This window comes from Pollachius pollachius, assembly GCF_949987615.1.
Source record: "Pollachius pollachius genome assembly, chromosome: 1".
In the NCBI taxonomy this organism is placed as follows: domain Eukaryota; kingdom Metazoa; phylum Chordata; class Actinopteri; order Gadiformes; family Gadidae; genus Pollachius; species Pollachius pollachius.
This window is the reverse complement of record NC_136934.1, coordinates 27,488,625-27,515,024: the sequence shown is the minus strand read 5'-3', so window position 1 is coordinate 27,515,024 and position 26,400 is coordinate 27,488,625. Positions and strand designations below refer to the sequence as shown.

Sequence of the window (26,400 nt, the reverse complement as noted above, 5' to 3'; positions counted from 1 at the left end):
CTGATTCTACTAAGTTCTGGTTAGTGACTGTTTTTTATCGGATAAAAAACCCCTGCTGTGAAGGACTTCTAGATTCCCAACCGGCTGTGTCCCAAGTGCACATGAATGGTCGCTGTCGGGAACACGCGTAAGAGTGAGCGTCATCACTGGCGAACACGCCTTGTGGTGCCTTCAAAATAGTCGGAGTTTCCGGGAATTTCGGATTTTGGGACCTTAAGATCTGAGGAAATCGCCTTAACCACTCTGTTAAGTCGGAGATTTCCCCCGGAACTTCGTGCGGAAGTAGAGAAACCCGAGCCTCCGAGTTGACGTCACAACAATGGCTGCCCATTTTATTGATAGACTAGAGTGAACTTGCAGCAAGCACTAAGAGGCGAACCAAACACCCACTCTCACTTTTGCATTACGATACATTATAGCTTACAATTATAAACATCAACTGATAAATTCTCCCTAATGTTCAACCATCGCAAGCAGTTCTAGTAACTGATTCATCTGATTAAGCAAAGAAGCTCAAAGAGGTCCCAGCGGGCATCCATACTTGTTGTTATGAAGTCTAGTCTCACGAACGACCTGTTTTTCCGGTTTCATGTCATAGCCTACGAACGTTTCCTGAACACTTTTATTTCGGAAGGGAAGGTTAACGTAAAGACACGTAAGAGCGTGTCTTTACGGAACCTCCGAGCTGCTTTGAAGACGGCATTATGGTGTGTTCCTGAATGGTCGGACGCATTTTTGACCTCATTTCTGGTCTCGGAGCATTTATAGCGTTCCCGTTCATCTTAGTGATTGTGTTACTAAATTGGCTAGTCGTTGTTTATTGTTAGCTACATAAGCCTCTTTAGCAAACCAGCTCGAAAACAAACACAACTTTACATTTTATTGCACGCGCAGCAGGACCGGGCAATGCATAAATTGGTGGCCAGAATAAAGTAGCAATGTAATCACGTGTGTAAGAGCATTTAAAATTGACATTAAGTGGTATATATACAAAGAAAATACATCTCTTAAAAGGGCGCAGCCATTTTGTTGAGAGCGTCATCACTGCTCTCGGTCTACTCTCAGAACTCCAAGAGATGACGATAAAAGGGGGCGTGCCTCCAAGAAATGCGCAAGAAAGCTGGGAGATTTCCGACTTCCGACTCGGAAGGCTGGCGTCCGAGCATTCAGGAACACACCATTACGGTATAGCAGTGGAATCGTAAGCCTACTTAAAACACATTATTTTTATTGTAGAACTGAAAACTATATTTGATATCAGCCACATAGTTGTCATGGAATTGAGGTATACAAGTATAATTAGCAAAAATGTAAACAACCAAGAGACTTTATAATTGGCTAGACTAAAGGTTTTAATTTTCAGAAAAAAAAGTCAATGAGTTTCTTGTTAAATAACATTATGCATTTATTACTCATAAAATAGACAGCAATCTCAGGTACTCAAAATAATTCATTGGAGCATTAAATTCACAGTCATTGTTTTATGAACATGCTCGTTTAATCTTTTAAGAAAAAGCTTGGAAAATAATTTCTTACATTTCGATGAAACTAGCAAATAGATCGGAGCAGATCTCCAGTTCAAATCAATCTTCAAAAGATAAACAGAAGTTTTGAATAGTCAACAATATCAGATGCTTGTTATTTTTAGTTAGAACAAGCAAAACCTGTCCAGTACATCGATTAACATAATGTCCAAGAGAAGATATACAAATGCTGTTCTACCATTGGTTTACAGTGTTTCTCTTCATAAAGCAAGGCATGCCATCACAACACCCTTAGTATTGTCAGTGCTTTAAGAACAAATACACTTCTTACCTAGGTTCTGTACATCATTGATTTGTCACAACTGCCCCTACAAACCCAGCCATTTGTTTTAGCAAAAAATGAAGGCACAAAATGACATAAATAGAACTTATAGAACACAAATAATTTATTCATCACATGATCAACTTAAAAACAACCTTCTTGCACATCTCATTTTTGTAATTACTTAGTTTAACCAATACTATGTTCCTTGAGGCTAGGAGTTTAAAGAAATTAAAATGGGTATATTAAAACTCTGGTGTTTAAAATAAATCATCCCCCCCCCCCCCCGGCCTCCTGTAGTATGCCCTGTTCAGCCGCCCATCGCTATGACAATTTGAAATGTGGCCTTCAATTTATATATCCGAATAACCCCATCAATGTCCAAGACCAATTTACACAGTTAAAACCGGCTTAAAAATGTATCCACATTTTGTTTGGTCCCTCTCAGTTTTCTACTCAGTGCTACACTCCCTCTTCAACTCCTTTGTTTATTGCCATGTAAAGATAAGCTGAACACCCTGTCAACGCAGTCAGTAAATAGCGCTGAAGGTCTCGGTGGGCTGCTGGGGCAGCAGTTCACTGTTCCAGTCCACAATCTGCTGTGAAAGACACCTTGTGCTGAATGAGGTCGGGGAGGTGGTTTGGGACGCATGAAACATCTCTACCCCCCCCCCCCCCCCCTTCGCTTGCTCGCCATATCTCCCCCTCCGTCAATCCATCTGTCTGTGAGGGGACACTTAAGGCTTCTGTTTGGCTCGTCTGTTTGTTCTTTGTCCAAGCTGGAGTGGTGATTTTTAAGACACAGCGTGTGTGTTTCTGTACGTGTATGCATGTGTGTATCAGAGTGGGGGGGGGTGCATCCTGCTCCTGGTCCTTCAGTAGGTCTCGGAGTCGGAGTCGTTGAGCTCCTCGTCCTTGTAGGAGCCGTCGTGGTGGCTGATGTTGTTAAAGCTACAGTAGGAGCTGTGCTCGTCCTGCAGCGCCGGCAGGCTGTCGAAGGTGATGCTCTTGGAGGGGCTGGTCGTGGTGTAGTGGTTGATTGCACTGAAGGGCAGGCTGGGGGCCTGGGTGCAGGGGAACACAGGCATCATAGTAGCCAGGATGAGAGCAAGGCAGTCGGCCACATCCTTGTTGGGGGCGCACGCCAAGGCTGGGGTATAACCTGCAGACGACCACAGACAAGGGGAAGGGAAGTTGGTTACTTTATGAGTGGCAAGCACTTCTCATATCACCATTATCCCAATATATGGCTTTATTACAATATGAATAACACTAGGCAAATCCAATTTCATACCATTCCAATAAGGTTCATTACAGCGAACTAAAGTGACATTTCTAAGGTTTATTAGTATAACACAATTAAAATCCAATTGGGATACATTATAGATTAAAAAGTGTATCATTCATAGCCTATAACAATGAAATACAGGTGGGTTTCACAAAACAATATCTCTCAGTTGTTCTCATGATTTGATATCTATTTCAATGGAGTTTGTTCACCACCCATTTGTACTTATTAATTAATAAGTACTAGCATTGGCACTACAAGATTAATTTAAAATGGGGATGTCCGTGTTGAATAGTAACCATGTAGAATAAGTGGAGGAAGTTGAATCCAGGAGCTTACCATTCTCATCAACGGCCAGCACACTGGCTCCCTTTGCCAGCAGCTCTTGGACCACCACTGTGAGACCGTTCTTTGCAGCCACATGAAGAGGCCTTCAGAGAATAGATAATGAAAATAATAATGATTGATATCATATAATATTGATCAGTATATCAGTTCTGTATAGACATTGATCTACAGCCTCAGAGGACATGAATTAATAGCATTCATAGCCACAAAGCCGATTGATGCATCAGGAGATGCAAAACATACGTTTGTAAGGCTGAGTTTGTGGCATTGATGAGGTTTCTGTCTGTAGTCTTCTCCAATATCAACAAGGCACTGGTTTCATGTCCCTAAAAAGGGTAGAGATAAATATGTTGATGGGAATTTAATACTATACAAAGAATAATGCCCCTAAAAATCTAAGACCAGCATAATGTTGTGGCAGTACAGACCTTACTGCAGGCTAGATGCAGCGCAGTGTTCTTCACCGCGTCCTGCAACGTGAGATCCGCTTTTGCGCTGCTAACCAACAGCTCTGTACAAGAACATAAACGAGAATACATTTTCCATACACGGTGAAAGGGCTTTCGTAGCCAATTTACATAGCAATATAATGACTTGATATATTGTATATGGTTTGTTTGGAGGGGGGTGGCCGTACCGACAGCATTGGTCTGGCCATTCTCTGCGGCCATCATGAGCGAGGTCTTCCCAGTGGCGTCGGTGCTGTTGACCTGTGCGTTGTGGCTGAGCAGCAGCTGGAGACACTCCACGTGGTCCGTGAAGGCGGCTGCGTGCAGCGGCGTCCTGTCCAACACAAAACCATCAATTGTTCTAGTTCAATTGATGAACGTTTCCAGCACAGAACTGCAATGCAAAGGAAAGATGATTAATAGCGTACCTGTTTTTGGTGTCTGCTGCGTTCACAATTCCTGGCCCAATTGTGTCTATTAGCATCTCTGCAGCTCCTTCGTTGTCATGGATACTGAACAAGAAAAAAATAAACCATTAATATCAGCATAATCAAGATTCAAACGGCACACTCAAGCCCCTTCCCTTAAGCTGTGATGAGGAGGAGGACGGAAGGCTCTTACACAGCACAGTGGAGGGGACTGAACAAGTTGCCCTCTGTCTTGTGAAACACCTCCTGTTCCAGCAGTAGCTCCACGCATGTATCGTGACCTGGGGGATTGAGAGCATTTTAAACACATGGGGCACGGTTGTGACATCATTCGAATCTTCCAAGTAAAAATTTGTCAGGGTACATCATTTACATTTATGAAATTAAGCAGATGTCTTTTTCAAAAGCGACCTGTGAGGCTGAGAACAATTCGTGATTGTGAAAACCATTTCAGCAACTACAAAATGAGCCACAGCAAGTTGTAAAAGAAAAATGGACAGAGTGCAGTGTAGCTGTAGGAAAGTTAGTAGGATTTAGATTATTTAGTCAAGCACATAAAACAAGGTAAGCTGCGCTAAAACAACAAGGTGAATCAATCAGTGTGAAAGATGCTGCTTACCGTTGTAACAGGCCCAGTGCAAAGGGGTGTAGCCCTTGTTGTCTGTGAGGACAGGAAGTTTCTCCACAGACTGGGCGGCGTGCAGCAGGCCCCCCAGCACGCCAATGTGTCCACACGCTGCGGCCAGGTGCATGGGGGTCCGCCCCTTGCAGTCACGGACCAGAAAGTTGGCGCTGTGCTGCAGCAGGGCCTCCACACACTCCTCATGTCCCGTCACCGCCTGACAACGTCGGGGTCCAAATAACAAAGGGTTTCCCCGTCAAGGGGATCAATCACAGGCAGATTAACCTTCAACCCACTCATGTATCAGAGGCCTTCAAAAGGTTAGGCAGGGACATTTTCGCTGATATCAGATATTTGAAAGAATGTGTATGAAGTCTTACTCACTCCTCTGTGAAGAGCTGTCCGACCCCACTTGTCTTTGGCTTCTACACTTGCACCCTTATTCAGCATGGAATAGACGCAGTCCGTGTGTCCGCTCAGCACAGACAGCATCAGAGGGGTCCTGAGAATCACAACACCGTCTCAAATGTCTGGTTTCAATCACTGCAGATTGTTCCTGGAGTTCAACCGCTTTACTTACTGTCCATTCCCATCCTGAATGTCAGGGGCACTTGGAAGATCAGCATTTCCGATCAGCAAACGCAAACATTCTGAATGACCGTTGGTGGCTGAGGTTGGAGAAGATAAGTAACGTTGTTCAAAAAGGTCTCCACAACTCATGTGATACAAGGCTACTGAAACAAAAAGTAGTGTCTTGCGACCTGCGGCGTGGATGGGCGTCCTCTTCAGGGTGAAGTCCTTAACCAGGATGGAGGCTCCCTGGTTGATCAGGACGTCCACACACTCCACATGGCCCTTGAATGCGGCCAGGTCCAGAGGTGTGCGCCCCTGGCCGTTCCTCACGTCCAGGTCCAGCAGGGACTGCACCAGCACCTCCATAGCCTGGTGGTGGCCGTGGTAGGCCTGGAAGAGATCAAAACAATGAACTCTCACTGTATCGGTTGGTTATCACAGGCCTTTTCTCTCAAGGGTTTTTGGGTGTCCTTACAGCGAGGTGCAGCGGGCTGATGGGAGCTCTGACATCCGAGTCGTTCATGATATCCGTCCCTGAGGTTTCCATTAACTGAACAAGCCACAAAAAAGGAAAAGTCAAAACCTTCTAAACCACATCAAGTTGCTGGCTGGATTCATAAGGCCTCAGCATACACAATTAGGGGAGTAACAATCTCTTTAAAAAAATATATGATTTTGGTGCGCACGCAGTTCAGATTGTAAAGGGATAAAGAAAAAGAGGATGCCTGATTTTGGCATATTTTGGAATATAATTATTCTAAACAAATTCTTTATGAAAGCAGCCAGCAACAAAAGAAGATTATCAATAACGTCAGTGATTGTAACACTGAGTGATTAGAAGAGAACAACAAAAAAGGTAGAGAATGGCAAGCGCAGAGGGCTAGTGATCGATCCTCATCCTTGTTCCAAACATGAGCTGTTTAAAGTGATGGGTCCGCTAACTACATCTTTTTTTTTTTTTACTCGCTAGTAATCTCAAAAAAGTGGAGACGTTTTGTATTCTGTCATCATAGACTTTGAATGTAATGACCATAATGGACAACGACGACCAACTAGCAGCCTATCTTCTGTTTTTGTTGCCCATTGTTTGAGTCATATTCAGATTTCAGGTTGCTAGAATCCATACCATTATCAAAACTTCTAGTGGTAGACCAATTGTAATGTAATAGCATGCACAGACAAAGACCAACTATTTGTTCTCTCTTTACCACGGACATGCATAGCGACAGGTAAACCCGACGCAGCACCATAAAGGTTCACGACTACATCGAAGCAAGTGCTTGGTCATTTTGTTGCGTGAACCATAATCAGCCCTTTAGTCGGCAGTTGAAGATTCAGGATTTAAATACATTTTAAACATTACTGCTGGTTTTCTAATTTAAAAGACAAAACACACACACACACACCTTACAGTTTTACATTATCCTGCTCGCCTGGTTACCATCATGGGGTCAATAGGATTCAGTCGCTCAGCCCCCCACCTCTGGAACTCTGTCTCATGACATCCAACACTCCAGTTCCATTATCACTTTCAAATCTCACCTATTCAGACAAGCCTACTCCCTTAAAGTTAGTTGCATTCTTGGGACTAGAATGACCCCAGCCTTTTCTCTTGTACATTTTTATTATGATGTTGTTTTTTGCTTGCTGTTATGAATGTTGGATTTTGTAAGATGACCTTGAGTGTCAAGAAAGGCGCCCATAAATAAAATGCATTATTATTATTATTATTATTATTATTATTATGTTCTGTGGGAAGGTTAGTGCTGCTCCCCATACTGCAGGTCATTGGTCCCTTTAGCTAATGGTTTTACTTTGATGTTGCTATTCCAACCCCAGGATACCACAATGTTTTAATCAATAACGGCCAATAGATCTCGATTTTAAATATCGGCTGATATATCGTTTTGGGGAATGTTTTACTCTCTAATATCGGTGTCGGCATTGGCCCCTAAAATCCATTATTGTCAGCCTCTAATTTATTTATATATAATATTTACATATAACTGGACCAAGACTTACCTGATATGTTATAGCTCTAATACACACAAGTGTGTTACTTGCGTAATTCAATAACAGACACTCACCACATCTAGAGGTGTTTCACTAGCGATCTGTGAAGGATAAAGGATCAACCATTAGACATGACTATGGAATGAGACAATATGGACAATGCAATAAAAGCCTCACAAAGCCTCACCAGCTCTAAACAGAGGCGATGTCCATATGCAGAAGCATAGTGCACCGTATTGTACCCCTGGTTGTCCCTGATCCCTGGATTGGCATCGTTTCGGAGCAAGTACTCAAGGCACCTGTTCAAACAAGAGATACACTTTAGTAAAAGAAAAGGCAAAAGTCAATGCAACTGTAGTTATATCAACTGGAAGGGAGCATGCATGGGACTTGGATAATCCAACAATGCCAAAGCATTATTAACTAGAAATGTCAACAGGTTGTACTTACTTCCCGTCGGTGTCGGAGGCGGCGGCGTAGTGCAGCGGTGTGCAGCCCCTCTCGTCCAGGTCGTTGACACTGGCCCCGGAGCCCACCAGGGCAAACAGACACTGGTAGTTACAGTTAGCAGCAGCGTAGTGCAGCGGCGTTCTGGGGGAAACAAGATGCAATGAATACCATAGTATATTAATATATATGGGAATACCAATACTATATGTTAAAGGTCCCATTGCATGAAAATTTCACTTTGAGGTTTTCTGACCTTAATATGAGTTCCCCTAGCCTGCCTATGGTCCCCCAGTAGCTAGAAATTGCGCAATGTGTAAAACGAGCACTAGCTATCCTGCTCTGCCTTTGAAAAAACAATGCTCAGACACACCAATTTGGATTTTTCCCCGTGTATGTTGTCATAAGGGGAAATGTTACCTCCCCTTTGTATTCTTTGCCCAATGAGCTACGACCGTGCGAGCGCTACATGTGTGTGTTAATACACACACTGTAACGCAGGTGCTGTACACTTCTTTGTTATTTGGATAACCTTTCTGCTGTTGGTGTAATGCATAACACGCCAGGTTTTTTGATGTCTCTGGTATTTCCACAACGAGACTGTAGTGAGGGTTATCTCAGCCATGCCTGAGAAGGAATTGGGGGAAAGGAACTTTGGCTTTGACTCCCTGAAATACATGAACAGCGACATGGAGGAGAAAGGGATTGTTGGCCGTGATTGTCTCCCGCTTCAGCCCCACTGCCCGCTGCTTGCTGCCGAGGCGTCAGTGCCTCGGTGCTGCCCGATGCCTGCTACCCGCTGCCCTCTGCCAAGGCGGTGGTCCCAAGACAGCGGGCAGGGAGGCTCCGGCGGGAGACAATCGCAGTCAAAAATAGCGGGCAACAATCCCTTCCACCTCCGTCTACTTCAGATTGATGTGGAAGTGGAAGAACCACAGATGTCTGAGAACCCATAATATCGTCTGGACGCGCACACAGCTTTTGGCCGTGTTAATATATATTACATGATATATATATCGATGTATAATATATTATTTAGATATATAGCTCCAGGACTCCCTAGTGTTATATATTCTATATAGTGTTAGGGGCCCACTAATATCTATATTAAAGCATCCATAAAATAGCATGCCATGGGACCTTTAACACATTCATTTTCTGTTAATTAAAATAAGCCTTCTATAAAATAGCCATTGCCAACTTTCAAATAGATATATGGTACAGCGACCAAGGAATCTTAGGTTTTTATATTTGTTTCTTTATGGAATGGGGAAAAAATGGAAGACAAATGTATCAATTTAGAACTACATATCTATTTATTTGTTTATTTATAAACTTGATAGCTGTCTTATACAATTTACAAAATTGACAAATAAATTTGTCAAATTCCCCTCCTCCTTATAAAACCCAAAGGACTTTCACAAGTTTGATTTCAGATTTGCGACTTGCCTGCTCGCGTGACACGGAAACGCACGTGCAAACATACACAAACAGCGAGCCTCCCTCATCCTTAAATTCCATTTTTCTGATCTGTATTGAACAGGTATGATATCAGGCTAAAGGTTCACGCAACCGATTCGCAACGTTTAAGTCGGTGCATCGACTTGGTCATTTTTAATTCAGGGGCCCACGCATCGATGTAGTCACATCCAACCAGATACCGATTTGTATCTGTGAAACGTTACACCCCTAGTAAATACAATGTTATTATAAATGTTAAATAATTAATTATTTTTAACCAAACTGTTAAAAAGAAAACTTAAAGATCTGAGAAGAAACAAGCACTTGGCAATGGTACCGACCTGCCAAAGCTGTCCTTTCTGTTGAAGTCTGCTCCAGTGTTCAGGAGGAGGTTGAGACATTCCAAGTTCCTGGAAGGCATGAGAACAATAAGCATAAATAAAGGAAGTAGGCGAGATGAGGACTTTGGAGTGCAAGTGTCCTTACCCCCCAGCTGCTGCAGCGTGTAAACAGGTCCTCCCAAAATTGTCTGGAGTGTCGATATCAAAGCCTTCAACAGAATAGAAGATAGTTAGCCGCATATCAACCACATTATTCAATTCACACCACTGTGTACATCAGATACTAAAATATATATTAGATGAGATGTTTCCACCTATTTAAAATGGTAGTACATGATTGGGTTTAAAGAACCTGGAAACAAATAAATGACAAAAGAACATAAGCATACTGTAGGACATTTTGAATGTTGACTTTATTGCATGCAATACTATGTTTTGTTGGGAGTGAAGCCAGTAGATAAAAGTGTAATAAAGCATAGCATACCTGATGAGAGGAGCTTCCGACAGCAGTCAGAGAATCCACTAAGAGCTGCCAGATGCAATGGGAACATCCCGTGAACGCCTCGTCTGAAAAAAACACAAAAATTAAACTCACATAGGAAGATACTTGAGCTAAAAGAAAGTCGCACAAAAAAAAAGGTTTTATCTGTTGTATGGCAGCAGTACCAATGCAACAATATTGTGGATTGAGGACATTTAATCCATCTCCGGTCTGGTAAAAGTAGCTAAATGAAGCTGGCGTACAGCAAAGGAGGGCCAAGCGTCAACCCATCCAAGGGGCTGAAAATCCTCTCTTTTAGGAAGTAAAGTGAAGGGAGAGACAGATAAATAGAAATGGGTGGCAGCCATAGTTAACTGTAGGCCAACTGACAGTGGACTTCGTCAAGGGCTGAGACAAGACCCTGCAGAAGCATTTATATGGAAAACGTACATCCTAGACAGACATCCTAAAAAGATTACTGTGCATTTGGTATTTGTATGCATTATTGTACATATTAAAATAGGTAAAACATCATTAAGTGTTCTTACAGTATTTATATGCTAACTAAGCAGACTTCTTTATGAATGAGCAGGTACTTTGTACCAGTCATCAAACATGTTCTACTGCAATACAAACAGAAACGAGGGCCTGGCCCACCTGGGAGCCAGGGCACGGCACACTCACTTGGCGGTGTCAGCGCCGTTGGTGATGAGCGTGTTGATCAGCAGCTCGTGTCCGTATCGAGCCGCGATGTGCAGCGGAGTGTTCCCATTCTTATCTTCACAGTCGATTTCCGCCCCTAGAGGAAGAGAGTGAGCCGAATTGAAAGTTGCAACTCACCAAGGTTTTTTAATGCACAGAATTTCTGGATTAAGATAATAAAATGCTGATGGAGGGGAATGAACAGCTAATAATGTTTACCGTTCTTTATGACCGCCTGAGACCTCGAGAACCGCCCGTGGATGGCTGTCATATGGAGAGGAGTCTTTCCATCTTTACTCTGCATTGGTGGAGAAGGAAGTCGCAAGTTGAGCTACCAACTGATATTATTTTTTAAAATGCAAGCCTTTAAGGATTTGGCCAGTATGTGAAGACCCCAGGGTAAATGATGAGAGGCCATGTGGAAATGTTAATGAGGCGTGGGTTGGGTTAAGCTCAACCCTCTTGCCGTATTCTGACGTTAGGCAGTTGGTGAGCTGTTGACCTCCACTCTATCACCAACGAGTGCTGGGCAGCTCCCATAGCTGGATCTTTGTTTTGAAGTGCAAATGAACTGCCCTCTCCCACACACAAACTAATCAACAGGTTTGAATTCTGTGTTTACACGCCACTGCGAATGCTCAAAAACTGAGACTTGTCCTGGTCATGACCACGGTGGTAAATTTTGGAACAATTTGCTTTGACCCATTGGTTGAAAAAACATGGCAGGGAAACAGGGAAAATGTTGCATTTATGTTGAGGTCCTCGTTTACGTACATCCATACAACCGGGAACTGAGCACCTCATTCTGATTCAGAAGCGAACACTAAGCCTGCTTTACAATCCGTTAAGAACACATCCTCCTACACGTACGTCTACACATACTCCTGCGACTTATTGAAACATTGCTCGGCATTCAGAATTATCACACTGCCTAAAATGCAGCAACGATCTTAGCTCGAATTTCCAACTGCGAGCCTCAGTCTCTAAGACTGTGAGCATGCCCTGTGGCATGTAAAAGCAGAATCAAAACCTGCTCAAATGGAGAAAAACGTCCTGGACAAGGCAACCTGTAGGCACTCAGATTCGTTGGGACAAAACAAATATACAGCTATTGGAGCTGCTAAAGAATTGCTTGGAAAAATGGATTGATATGAGCTGAAGAAAAATCATGGCTGATTTATATCTGGACACATACAATGTCAACAATACATGTGGACTTAAAAAAACGTCTGTCCTTTTTAATTACATGTACTTAAAACACTAACAATATTCAGGCCTTGACTAAGCTTTTTAAGCCACTTGCACGAAGCGCAAGTGGCTGTTATGTTTTACTTGCTCAATAGCATAACACACTTGCCAATAATGGAAAATGTAGGCCTATTAAGAAAATTTATAAAACCAACAAGTATTTGTTGAATTATAATATATTATTCAAATACAAAACATAACAATTAACTTGTATGTTCATGTAAACAGACTAGAATTCATTTGTTTGTACCTGACATGTTTCGACTGCAAGAACTTACAAGTTAATATATCAAGTTAGACTTAATGAACTTTTTTGAGACAAAACATAACAATTATGGCTGCAAAGCTGTCATACCAGCTAGCCCAACTGAAGAAACTAGAAAATGCATACAAGTGAGGTTGAAAAGTAGATGGTTGGAAACAAATACATTGACAGCTGAATGAAAAGCGCAAAGCATTGCTAAAAATGCAGAAATGTAAAATGTCAAATGTATTGCCCTGCACTGCTGGTGTGTGTGTGTGTGTGTGTGTGTGTGTGTGTGTGTGTGTGTGTGTGTGTGTGTGTGTGTGTGTGTGTGTGTGTGTGTGTGTGTGTGTGTGTGTGTGTGTGTGTGTGTGTGTGTGTGTGTGCGTGTTTAAGAGAATAGCAAGCCGGTGTGTGATTAAAACTAGCCCAATAGAGCGGGAAAAACAGCCCAATCTGGCAACACTGCCTGAACGTCCTCCAAAAGTAGCCCAATCAGCGGGAAAAAACGTCCTCACGCTCCAGCGTCAACGTAAATCAATGAGACCAACTGAAAACGAAGCCGGTATGAAACTAAAACTGTTATTCTGAAAAAAGTTTAAAGGATATCTAAATTCTGGGTATTATTTAAGTGTGTAGATTTGTTTAATGGTTTGAACGATGGTAAACGGTTGAAAATGTATTTAGTTACGTCTTAAACAGTTGAAGTACCAGAGGACGGCTCTGCCGTCCTCGTATTGACTCCCATGTTAAAAAAAAGATAATATTTTAAAAGTAGAATATCTTAAAAAGTATAAAATATTTAAAAAATCTGAAAAAGAGCGTGCGATTCCAAGCTATACTGAATATTGAATGGAGTCTCTAGGTGAAAAATTGAGGAAGGAGATAGGTCCCAAAGTTTGTAGAGAATAATAAAGAAAGAAAGAAAAAAGGAAAGAAAGAAAGAATAAAAATTAAGAAAAATAGTTGAGCGCTGCATGCAGCCCTCACCTAACTAGGGCCTCAAATTATTAATTAATATATTCATATAGGGTCGATACAGTGTCCAAAACTGTCGTCAACATACTACACCCGTAATGTAGTGAAATTATGTTGATGAATCCGATAGTGGGGCCTAAAACCAGACTTTTACCCGCTGTCATGACGGACCCAAAGAAACTTCTCAGTCCAACTAATTAAGAAGTTCCTTTTCGTTTGATATCCCAGCGGCATCTCATTTTCAGGTATCTTTATCTATTTATTTCCATTACATTTAACTGGCACTTGGCCAGTTTTTGGAGGCTGAAGGAACATAACGAAAGTTACCCATCTTTTTCTTCTATTCCGTATGTGGCGGTGCGCTATACGGAAGTGACTGAACACAAATTATTGTAATGATTCTTATTCTCCTGTTTTACCGAAAACCGATGCACAGCACTGTAGGAAGCTAAGAGCGATTAATAGCCGTCATTAAGGAACCACAGCCAAGGGGCTAGGGGTCCTGCTCACCTTGATGTTGACCTCTGCGCCGTTGCAGACCAACAGCTCCAGGCAGAGGGCCCCGTGGCGCGATGCGGCCGTGAAGTGGAGCGGCGCAAAGCCCTTCTCGTTCACCTGGTTAACGTTGGCGCCGTTCTCAATGAACTCGTTCACCACCACATCCTGTCCGTTGTAGCACGCCACGTGCAGCGGCGTGTTACCATACACGTTGGGCTCATTGATCTGTTAGAACCACAGACACAAGGTCAGCATGGGCACCACTATTCACAACAACACCACGCACACGGTCAGCACAGGCACCACTGTTCACAACAACAGCACTCACTGTCAGCAGGTGCACCACTGTTCACAACAACACCACGCACACGGTCAGCAGCGGCACCACTGTTCATAACAACACCACGCACACGGTCAGCACAGGCACCACTGTTCACAACAACACCACTACACACACGGTCAGCACGGGCACCACTGTTCACAACAACACCACCACACACACACACAGTCACCACCGTTCACAACAACACCACCACACACACACGGTCACCACTGTTCACAACACCACCACCACACACACACGGTCACCACTGTTCACAACACACATACACACACACACACACACACACACACACACACACACACACTTCAATGTCTTTATTTGTGTCCGCATTTATAAAATACATTGCAAGGGCACAAATATTTTCAGTTGCTTTTGATGCCCTACATCCTCGAAACATGTTGTAATGCTTGAGTCAAACATGCACAGAATAGACAATACGTACACATGAGCTTATTCAATCAACGGTGGTTGCACACAGTCTGTTAACAGACAGAGGAACTCTATGGGTACAGAAAACACCTCCTCCTCCAAATAGCTCGGCTGCCTATAATGGAGGAGATTGAGCAATATGTTGCAAGCTGCTTTGCTTTACATTTGGACAACCTCATAATTCTCAAGCCTCTGACCACCAGCCTGTGGACATGACCTAGGCTGCCGAAAAATAAAAACGATGAGCTGGCATTTATAAGCCTAAACTAGGGCTGGGCGATGACCAAAATATCATATCCCGATATGTCATTCATATCCCGATAACGATATATATCACGATATAGCACATTTTCTGTAAATTCAATGAAAAATAAATAGTTGATATAAAATGACCACATGGAAAGGCCTATTTCGTATTACATTTTGAATTATATACTCTACAAATAAAGATAACTTACTCATGATTATTTTTCTACTTTTATTTAGAACCTTTGTGCAAATTATGCATGCAACAAAATATAAAATATGAATGTATAAATACAAAAAGGTAAATAGAAAACACTTTTTTGGTTGGTTTTCAAAAATATTAAAACCAACCAAAAAGCTCTTGAGTCGTGGGGACTGCGTGAGGATCACCTAGTCTGTGTCACCACGGATAACGCCACAAACAACATCCTTGCACTTCGGCTGAATGACTGGACACGCTTACAATGTTTTGGTCACTGTCTTCATCTAGCTATTGGTGAGTGTCTAAAACAATGTAAAAATATATTTCAGCAAGAATAAGAATTTTTATAGTAACAGCCATACATGGTAAAATATGTCAGCAATTGAGTTTCTGAGCATTTAAAAGCCAGTTTAAAACCTTAAAATACAGAATACTCCCCCTGACTTTGTAAACAATCAAGTCATGATTTTTCCCACCCCCTAGTGCGCACCTCTATAAAATACAGTAACAATAAAATATCATTTTTAAATTAAAATAGTGGTTGGTTTGTGGCGTTATCCTTGGTGACAGACTAGGTGATCTTCACGCAGTCCCCACGACTCAAGAGCTTCCCTGAGACCTCTGGCTATAATTTCTCCCTGGGAAATAGCTTGTCTGTAAACACCGACTGCAGAGTGTCCAGTCTCGAACAAAGTGTATCGTCAGGCTCATATAGGGATGTGTCGTTCGGCTCGACCACCTATCTGTTGTTATAGCGTAGTACAATACCTTGTGGATTTCCTCCTCTACACGCCCGACACTCTTGATATAAATGAGGCAACTGGACTCGAGTGAAGTATTTTCGGCTTGGCATTGTGTACCTTGGGTCGAGTGTTCACACCAACTCACGAAACCCCTGTTTCTTGACCGTGTAAATTGGGGCCATGTCTTTGCAGATGTAAATTGCAATGGCAGCCGTTATCGCCTTCCATCGTCGGGAATCTTTGTCATATGGTGTGCCGCGAGCAAAAGCTTCTTGCACGGTCTGGGGTTTGTTTTGAGCACTCGACGACTGTATTTTTTTGGATTTCATCCGTAGACTCTCTCCGTACTGTTTGTCGTGATTCTTTCGTAGGTGGTAAAATAGGTTGGTGGTGTTTGAGGCTGGTGAGCGGACCGGTTTGCGGCATACTTTACAAAGTACGTTTTTCTGGTCCGTGTCCGACTTTTCAAACCAAAACCACGTCCATGCGATAGAAGTAGCCCTTCTTTTAGGTACAAGCTCACTTTGTCTTGGCTGGTCGTCGGAGTCCTTCTCCTGTTCAGAATTGTCACGTTCACTCTCCTCCATGTGTGTTTGTGTTGCCTTCATGTGCCGTGTGGAAGAATGTAAAGCGTCGTCCAAATGACGAAAAATATTACCGTAAAGAGTGTGATTTGCGGCAAGACGATATAAACGATAGAGCATCATATGAAACAATAGACGTTTTTTGTATCGTCACACGATATATATCGTCATATCGCCCAGCCCTAGCCTAAACGTATAATAGCTTGCACTAATGGTTGGTACTTGTTAAGATATGTCCTCAGTTGTATGTGCTGTGGTTTTACATTGATATGTACTGATGTACTTTGTATATGCTTGTGCCACGGGGAGGCGCTATGGCGCAGCATCTGCCTCATTAGTTTATTGTTCCGGCTGAGATGCCGTAGTGGAACGTGGGAAAATAGCAGCGTGACCGTGAGAATGATGTGTCCGCTGCAGTTACTAAATAAATATGCCGAAGGCTAAAGAAGACTCAACATCTTTTCTTCCGAATGCAACGTTAGCTGCAACAGTACAGTAACACAACTCAACAGTACTTAACTTGTTTAGTGAGGAAAGCTTCCTCTAAACTTGAGTCGAAAGTGCAACCAATTTCCCATAGGAAAACCTCTCTGCTATTCTCATCAATCACAATGACATCTGGTGTATTTGCTGTTATACCTTGAAATACATGGGGGTCATTGCATTGAAACATTTCTGGTTTCACACATGAATGTTTGTAGAACAAAACAGAGGAATCAAACATGGGTGACACATCTTTGGTGATAATGTCAACAATTCTGTCATGCCTGGCTATGTATAGTCCTTGGTAAACATTACAGCCGTTTAAAATGTGGGACATAGACTCTATGGTCTGACGCTGTCCATGGTGTAGACAGTGAGAGTCATGATTATTGGGATACCAGATGGACAGACTCAGTTTAGTTGGCAGAACCTGAAGGCGTGCCTTTACCGTAAAAATTAGGATATCCTCATCGATAGCTGCATTTTTTAGAATCGAGTGGGACACAGAGTGATCAGCTGACTGGAGGCAGGCAAGCTTCCCTTGCAGCCTCAGTCCTGTCCAGCGCTCCTTTCTCTCTTGCTTTCTAAGCGTTAGAAGGTGCGCGCGAGCGCCGATGGTGGGGAGCGCGCATGATGTTCCGTCGCAGCTTACTGTTGAGCGCACATTTATTGACAGGTCCTTGATCACAGACTTGGAGACGCTCACCGTCTCGTTGTCCGCTCTTTTCCACTCCAGGGAAACACCAGTCCAGTCACACAGGTCGTTCAGGTCGGGCCAGTCAGAGTTTACGCCAAACCCTGGCGCATTGGTGTCCAGTTTACCACTGGGCTTCTTTTTAAACCCAAGGAAGCTGGGGAGGTCGCTCGTTTTCGGGACCTTGCACCGCTCTAGGTCGAGAATGAGCGAGGCTCTGGCGATCTCTGACTGCCTGATCGTCGCTGTTAAGCATGTTTAATAAATGGGCAAGGCGTGTGGAACTATATGTCCATTCAATTTCTGTTATCCCTAGCCCCCCCTCCCGCTTACTGTGAAAAATGAAGTCACGGGTTGTGTGTGTGCTCATGCCAAACCACTCTCTCACTCGTTGTACAGTTTTGTTGTCGAGTTCGTACAGTACCTTCTTTGGTATGTGAACATTGGAGAAGAGATGGTGTATTTTGGCCAGAGCAATCTGCCCGATCGCCTCCAGTTTCATAACCAGAGGGAGAGGAGAGGAGTGTATCATGTCCAGCCTGGCCATGTAGCCTGTGACAAGCTCGTCTACTTGCGCTGTCCACTCCCCGGCGATATTTAATTTATGGCCGAGGTAGCTGTATGTTTCGTGGCGCGCAAAGACTCTGATTGGTACATTGTTTATTGTGAATGTTGGGATTGTGCCTGATTTGGCATGATACCAGCGATTGCCGCCACTCCACCTCTCATAAAAGACAGCACATTTTGATTGTTTCACCTGTAGTCCAGACCACTCTAAGAAAGAGTCAGTCCTGGAAAGCCTGTCTTTTATAACGCCTTCGTGTCGGGAGCATACGACCACGTCGTCTGCGTACCCCTGCACGGGGTTGGGGGAGTAGGTGTTAAGGAGCGCACACTGGCACATCCACCGTATCCATCCATTGATTGACAGCACAAAGTTCACCGCACTCCACGTTTTTATACCCAGTTGAAATGGGATTGGGTCCGTGAGCTGTTTGCCGCATATCACTTGGATAAAGGAATCCTTATAGACGTCTTTGACTATGTCTATATACACCTGAGGCAGATGTATTTTTTCCAGGGATCTAAACATAATGTTGTGCGCCAGGGTTCCAAATGCGTCAGGGAAATCTAAAAACACTGCGTAAAAGCGGGAAGAATCGTGTTTAAAATCATCAATGCCGGTCTTAAGGCAAAAAGTATGTTCATTCATCCCTTGCCTTTCTATGTAGGCTTTCTGCTTTGTGGACAGAATATTATTTTCCACTAGCCACGGTAGAATACGGGAGAGAAGGCATTTCATGAACACCTTATAAACGGTTGGGAGGAGGGATATGTCTCTCCATGTAGTCGGGTCGTCTGGGTTGTTATCTTTTTTCGGTATGCTGTGAACGAGAGCCCCTTTCCATGAGTCGGGTACTCTCTTGTTCTCCAGACATACATTAACGATTGTTGTTAGAGTCCTATATGAGTTTGTGCTTTTGAGTGTTTCATACGTGACCCCATCTACACCACTTGCTTTATAATTAGGTTAACTGTCAATTACCTTTTTCACCTCTTGTTCTGTGAAATGTGCAGTGTTTGGTAGATGCTCTGGTTCGGATGATGGTATCAGGCCGGACCAGGGTGGGGGTGGCAGGGGGGCTGCAGATGACGTTTGGCCATTCCCTTGGCATTTATCCTCATAGTAGGGCTGTATGTGTGCGATGTTAATGGAGCAGGGGGGCGGGGCGGGGTACTCACTATTATTCAGAATGATTTGTATCGCTTTTTTTCTTCTGTTTTGCCACAGATATGAAAGTTTATTGCGTTTTACTTTCCTGGAATGTCGGCTTTGTACGGCCCCAAGAGAGGGCAGGATTATATCCCTTGAAAAGCGTAGTTGTATCTCAATCCAGGAAGCGAGTGAAGCTGATGTTAATTCCCCAGGGAAAGGTTGGCCCACTGGAAGTTTCTTCAGGATGAGTGCTGTGTATTTCAGAAAAGCCTCTCCATATGATAATCCACTGAATATGCCATTCTTGTAGAATACGCTGTTGAGAAGTGATATTAATGTCATCCACTTGCCAGGACCTGCAGACATAAGGAAGTGCTGTTTTTGCTGCACTTTCTTTGTATCCAACGTCTCTCTAAACGCCCTTTCTGCCATTTGGAAATCATTCCAGTGATGTTCAGTCAGTGGTCCAGAGAATGTTGAAAAGTCTGTGTAGGGATTTGATCTACCCATAGCGTCCAGAGTAGGGTCGTGGACAGACCATGCTTGTTGGTAGATCCTGCCGCTTCTCAATGCTTGTTTGTAAGCACCCCTTAATGCCGACACGGCGCACATGATTAGAACAAGTTTGCAGAACATCTCAGTAACTGACTACATTAACGGCGGCAGTTACGACGGGTGCGGTTGTTTAAGTTTTTACAAAAACATTGGCGTCGAGCGGTGTTTCGCCCGTGACACGCACACACACACACACACACACACACACACACACACACACACACACACACGGGGGTTCCCTTTGAAATGGTAACTTATGCATGGATTTCCACTCTGTAAGTACATTTTATTTCAGACCGGCCAACTCTCCGGAGGTGAAAATGTTGACATGTTTGTAAACCGAACACCTGTAGAGGGTCTGGGGGCTTTCTAATCCATAGGATATAACATGTCAAATAAGTATGCTGGTGCTCCCTTAGAAGAAAATAATGGAAAACAAAACCTCTCATTTATTGACCCCGGTGTACTATAGGGTACCTAGGTTCATACGAAATAGGTTCATTTCAATTTCTAAATCTATCTATCTTTCCAAAAATATGGTATCAGAAGAGATCGGAAACTCCAAACCCTACAGCCTCAAGGGACTCAAGCGTAAAGTGCACTAACGCGACTTTGACACTACATATGCATATCTCCTAAACAGTAAATCCTATTCACACCACACCAGGATCCCATGTATATAACCCACCCCAGAGGGGAGAGCCAGGAAATAAGGCCCATGCCATCATGGGAGTGCAATAATACCACTGTAGCTGCCAGCAGAGAGTTACATAATTCTTAAGTTCATAAGTCAGGGATGCAAACACATATATGAAAAAGAGAGCTATCCGGAGTCTGAAAAAATACGACGGCGTAATATCTTATTAACATGAGAAGGCCTTTGCTATATGCTTCAATAAATAGGAAATTATATTTAATGTACACTGCTTCATAAGAGACAGATTTTAAGCAGTAAATTCTGTTTTATTTATTTTTCCTTTCACCAAACATTAGACATTTTATAACAATTAATTTGCGTTATCTGTACACATTTCTGCCTTAAAGGGGACATATTATACCGTTTTGAAAATGTGCAGCTTCTGACATCACAGGGGGGCGTGTCCACCTAGATTTATGATGGATAGATGAGCAACGTTTGCTACAGTCCACTTGGTAGACTGGTAGACTGATCTATCCAGCACACATATAACACATATCAAAGTACAATTTTAAGACCAATCATATGCGTGTGACAGAAATAAAAAACAGCAATATCCCCTCAGGCCTCGACATTAACGGTAGCCCGCTTGCCCGGGGCAACTATAAGTAATATTTGGGCAAGTTGAGATTGATTTCTGATTGCCCAAACGGGCAAGTGGATTATGGGTGGATGTTAATATAAAGGCTATTTATTCAAGTGTTTTTAGACACTGCAGAACAACCTTTTGTTCCGCAAAATCATACAAAATATAAGTATTTGCAATTGATCAGCGCGCTGTCTTCTCTTCTCTCGGACAGCGAGTTAACAAACACGCATCGCTTCAGAGCGAATATAGACCCGCCTTCTGTCACTCACTCCCAGTGCGGTCTCTGGCACTGATTCGAAGGTGTTAGCTAAAGGTTAGCCAACACAGCTAGCATCTCAAGTGCAGCACCTCCGCGAACGGTTTAGGTAGAAGGAAAATAGAGTAGTGATGGAGGAGTGTGGTTTGGAAGTACTTTGGATCGATTGTTCTGAAGGTTTGCATATGTTCATATTGTTGTCCCTTTAATTGCATATAAGGGCAATTATAGTTCATACTTGCAGGGATTAAACGTTTATTTTATTTGTTGTGTAAAATCATACTGTACTAATTGATTTTACGTTAATGGGGTATTGTATTACTCATTTCTTTTGTTTGCCTTTTTATTATGTCAGTTTGGTCCATGCAACAAGTTTGGGCATGTTGTGTATTTGTTTGTAATGAGACCTATCTGCGCGGAGTGATGTAGTCTACCGGTGATACGGTCACTCGCGCAGTCAATTAATCAGTCTCGCGTAGTCGGCCACTCGCAAAGGTTTTTTTTTCTAGCAACCTGCAGTTGGAAACCGCACGGTGCGGACGTAAAGTCGAGAACTATAGCAAATTAGAATATTCGTGTGTTTCGTGCTGTCGGCAGCACGGTGTATCGGCAGACGGAGGTGCGTTTAACGTCCGTTCGCCCGCTAGTGTTTCTCGCGGTGAAGAGCGCTATCCAGGAGCACCCGCTCGCGGCCCAGTCGCCAGAGGGACCCAGGAAGAGGCTGGTCTCCCTCGATCCAGACGAGGTTCGTCAGGCAGGTTCAAACCCCCCTACCAGGCAGCACCGCCGATCTTCACCCCATCTACAAGGGAGGTGTCCCCCCTCTCCAACGCCCCCCTTTGTATCCGGCAGTTTCGACTCACCCCCTTTCCCCTCCCCCACTCCACGTGCACCAACGATCCAGCGGCGCCGCACTACGAGCACGAGGACATTCGTTAGGCCCACCGAGGGGCCTCAGGTCGGACTGTCTGTGTGGGTGCGGGCTGTGTGATTGGGTTAAAGGGAGGGTACAGCATTGGGGAGGTAGAGTGTGAGTGTGTATTGAAGTGTTTATATGGCAATGTGTTTAATGTGTATCTCTAGGGCAGTTTATTGTCTGTATTAAATTGTTAAACGTAGTTTTTGGTCTCCTCTCACTCTTAGTTAAATACGTACACAGGTTTATTATATTATTTGGTTATAAATTCCTTGAGTCAGATTACATCCCTTTGGTAATTATACAGTCCTTTATATGCTCCGGTACTTTCTTCAGTACAGCGACCTTTTTCACGAAATTGGACCCTCAAAAACTATATATTATTTGAAAGCTGAGCCTCCACTTATTCCAACAGTCCAAACCATATCATTCTGTGACTAAAACTCGCAAATAACGACTTAAGAAGAAACGTCCCCTTTTCTTTTAACAACCAAAAATGAAGTTTTACCTTTGTGATTTTTGTCCACAAAGTTGATTCTGATCGCATAAAACCACCATAAACAGATAATCCAGTGTCTGTGCCAAATTTTGCAACTAAACATGGTGTTTTCAATCAATGACTAAGAGAAGGTTTCTTAAGAAAAAGGTAAATTGCCTTCAATCAGAAAACATGTTTGTCAGCGCAATCTAGTGGCCATATGTGTATTTGCGAGTGTTTGGCTTGGTGCATTCGATTATATTTGCCTTGAACTTTAAATAGAGGTGTCAATTATCAAAATTGTAAGATATCTACCTTTATTTGTGTCTCATAGTAAGACAGTGCTCCCAACTGATAACGACCAACTGATAATTATTTTAGGTGGAAATGTTATCTTCCACTTATGCTGTGTTCCATGGCTTTATTCACTTTAACCAAGTATTATCCCCATTGAATATTTCACTTGCACAACAATCTTTCTTTTGGCACAAAGATGACATTATCGCCCTTACAGTTGTGGAGATATACTCTATTTACTTTGGTTACGTTCTTTCCTGAAAAAAACTTTTCCACTGATATCGAAAATGGTACAGAATATCGATATTTTTCCAGGTATAGTATCGAAGTTAGAAAATCCAGTATTGTGACTGACAACACTACTAGAAACGCGATTGTGATTTTTCAGTTAGAGCTACAAGAAACGTGAAAGTTAAAAAAGACATATCTTTGCTACTACCTCTGACATTTAGTTATGTACATTTGCATAAAATCATGCAGGTCTACATATAGCGATAGCTTTAATAGGTTGCAACGGTGGACTGAAATCCCTTCATGGCACGATGTGACCGTTCGATAAATAAGTAAACAAAGAGAAGTTTGTTAATTTTCAAACACAACAATTGTGGAAGCTAACATTCAGCTTCAGTGTGAGCCCCCCAAAACCAGGCCGGGTGCCTGGCAAAAAGAGGCCCGTTCACGATTCTGATTATATTTTGGGCAAGTGAACATCACATTCGGGCAAGTTGAACATGACCTGTACTTGCCCGATGGGCAAGTGCTTTTGAAACCTAAGTGTCAACCCCTGCCCCTGTCAGTGAAAGCTATATCACATCATGAGCTGGTTGTTCTCAATTCACAACACGCATCCATCCAATCTACATCAGGCCTTCTGACCAAAACTCATGCACTCCCCACCACAATTATTACAGAATTCAAGCAAAGCAAGAATGACCAAAAGTCACTTTGTTTCAACAAGAGACTGACTCCACCGACTCCACTATCATCATCTCCAATATACCCAACACTGTACGAACGCAAACCGTGGACAAGTTATGTTACTTGGTGGCTATGGCTAACATCAATTGCAAGAGTTAAAAGAGCCGACCACTTGACTGCAAAAAACACAAAATACCTTGACACAGCACCAGCAAATCTTAAGCAAAAACATTGTGTCTTACTTTTATTTATTTGGCAGTGGTCTGCAGATGCATCCCGTGGTGTAGCCTACCACATCCATTTAGAGCAACAAGTTATCGCTCTGATACTTTAGCAGCGGAAATTGAGAGGTCTGGAGTCTTTACACCGGACCAGGGAGCAGGTCAGGCAGGCCTATGCTGATGTGAATCCAGATGTGGCAGAGTTGCTGAGGGAGGATGCAGATGATTAACATCAGTGTATCTTTCGATGGCACCTGGCAGAAAAGAGGATTCACATCCCACTATGGCATAGGGGTGTGCATCAATATTTTTACAGGTCTAGTGATAGACTTTGAGGTCCTATCCTCGTATTGTCAAGGGTGTGCCCTCAAAAAAGCTGCCAGGCATGAGGGAAAGGTAACAGAGGAGGAGATTAAATGCTGGAGGGAAAAGGACGACTGTGCGAAGAATTCTATGGGCTCTAGTAAGGCTATGGAGCAGGAGGCAGCAAAGAGGATGTGGGCCAGGTCCATAAGTTGCCACCAGCTGAGGTACACTCAGATGCTGTCAGATGGGGATAGTGCAGCATTCACAGGGAGGTGGTGTCCCTCAACCCATACCCAGAACATGAGGTTAATAAATTAGAGTGTATTAACCATGCGCATAAGCGCATGGGCACAGCCCTTCGGAAATTAAGTGCTGAGCGCAAATTGGGGGGGAAGGGTCTGGGGAAATTAACGTCCAAAAAATGTAAAATGTCGCAAAACTATTACAGGTCGGTAATTCAAAATAACCAGGGTCCAATTGACAGCATGAAGAATGAAATATAGGCGGTTCTCCTCCACATCATAACAGATGAGGTCCCCTTGCACAACCCTTCCTGGGGTTGGTACAGGAGAGCGGAGGAAAACGGAGAAACACCACAGAGCCACAGGCTCCATGCAGGGAACTTTCTATCCAAGGAGGTGGGGCAGAAGCTTCTCCCTGTGTACCACTGGATGTCAAGCGACAGCCTGCTGCAGGACATGCAGCATGGTGGCACTCAAAATGCGAATGAATGCCTCAATTCTGTTATATTGGCCCGTTGTCCCAAAACTGTGTTTGTTGGGAAGAGTAGAGTGGAGGCAGCAGCAAGTATGGCCATCACAACCTTCAATGAGGGGGCCTCTGCCATGCTGGCTGTGATGGAGAAGTTGTGGCCTCAGAGCACAGTGGTTACTGTCAATCGAATGAAAGTTGATGACATGGTCAGAATATCAAAAGCCAATAGTGTCCATTCCGCCAGTGCAAAGCGGAAACGGAAAAGTGTAAGCACAGCCAAAAAAGTGAAAAGACACCAGCAGGAGGTAGAGAAGGGCCCTACATATGGTAATGGCATGGAGATGTAAACTGCACATTAATTTTGGGGAACTATGTTGTGTGATTGAAAGGCTACTTTATAAACATATTTAATTCATTTTTTCACATTTTTGTCCAGTTTAAACCATGACAATATTCTTATGAATTATGGACACTGTCAAATCTGTGTTGGTGGAATTTAAAAGCCATTCTGCAACAAGTTATGGATGTTTATTCTCTGCTGGGGTCACCACGTATCTAAATCCACCAAGACGCAGTTACGCCAGAGCGGACCTTCTGAAGCTTCAACATGCTTGCTAGACAGTTGACTTATCACCCGAACAACTGGATTTCATACCAAAACTCATAAAGACAATACGGGGGAAAAAAGGATCGAGGGGAGGAATTAGGAAGAGGAGACGAGGAAGTAAGCTACCGTTACCTGCTGTCACTTTGTCAAATGTGACTCCGACTACCGAAATACAAGTTTATTCTGTTTCACTGAAACATGGAAAACTGAAGACATTGCAGTATGCTTAGATGGCTTCACATTCATACGCTTTGACCGAGACACAGAAAGAACAGGGAAATCAATCAGGGACGGTCTATGCATGGCTGTAAATGACAGATGGGCAACGAATTTCACAGTGCGTAAGAGGCACTGCTCACGCCACTACAAAATCATGATGGTGTCTTTTTGTCCCCACTATCTTCCCCGTGAATTTCAAAAACTGACTGTAATTCTTGTTTATGTCCCTGGCCCTGACAACGCGCTAGCAGCAGAGCGC

The 26,400-nt window shown here is 43.3% G+C and overlaps 1 protein-coding gene across 2 annotated transcripts in view; it reads right to left on the bottom strand.

Moving 5' to 3' along the window:
* Positions 1-1,395: 1,395 nt before the first annotated feature.
* Positions 1,396-26,400, bottom strand: part of ankrd28b (ankyrin repeat domain 28b) — a 50,531-nt gene continuing 25,526 nt past the window's right edge. For both annotated transcript variants that reach the window (XM_079751342.1, XM_079751343.1), the window contains exons 8-28: positions 13,940-14,152; positions 11,179-11,257; positions 10,942-11,056; positions 10,261-10,343; positions 9,922-9,985; positions 9,777-9,845; positions 7,978-8,118; positions 7,715-7,826; positions 7,602-7,628; positions 5,990-6,064; positions 5,703-5,904; positions 5,522-5,609; positions 5,326-5,443; positions 4,939-5,158; positions 4,513-4,600; positions 4,320-4,403; positions 4,080-4,225; positions 3,871-3,953; positions 3,686-3,768; positions 3,434-3,525; positions 1,396-2,968 (exon numbers count right to left, since the gene is read on the bottom strand). In XM_079751342.1, the coding sequence (XP_079607468.1) occupies positions 2,682-2,968; positions 3,434-3,525; positions 3,686-3,768; positions 3,871-3,953; positions 4,080-4,225; positions 4,320-4,403; positions 4,513-4,600; positions 4,939-5,158; positions 5,326-5,443; positions 5,522-5,609; positions 5,703-5,904; positions 5,990-6,064; positions 7,602-7,628; positions 7,715-7,826; positions 7,978-8,118; positions 9,777-9,845; positions 9,922-9,985; positions 10,261-10,343; positions 10,942-11,056; positions 11,179-11,257; positions 13,940-14,152 (2,469 nt within the window). In that variant the 3' untranslated portion in view covers positions 1,396-2,681. The remainder of the gene's footprint in view (positions 2,969-3,433; positions 3,526-3,685; positions 3,769-3,870; positions 3,954-4,079; positions 4,226-4,319; positions 4,404-4,512; positions 4,601-4,938; positions 5,159-5,325; positions 5,444-5,521; positions 5,610-5,702; positions 5,905-5,989; positions 6,065-7,601; positions 7,629-7,714; positions 7,827-7,977; positions 8,119-9,776; positions 9,846-9,921; positions 9,986-10,260; positions 10,344-10,941; positions 11,057-11,178; positions 11,258-13,939; positions 14,153-26,400) is intronic.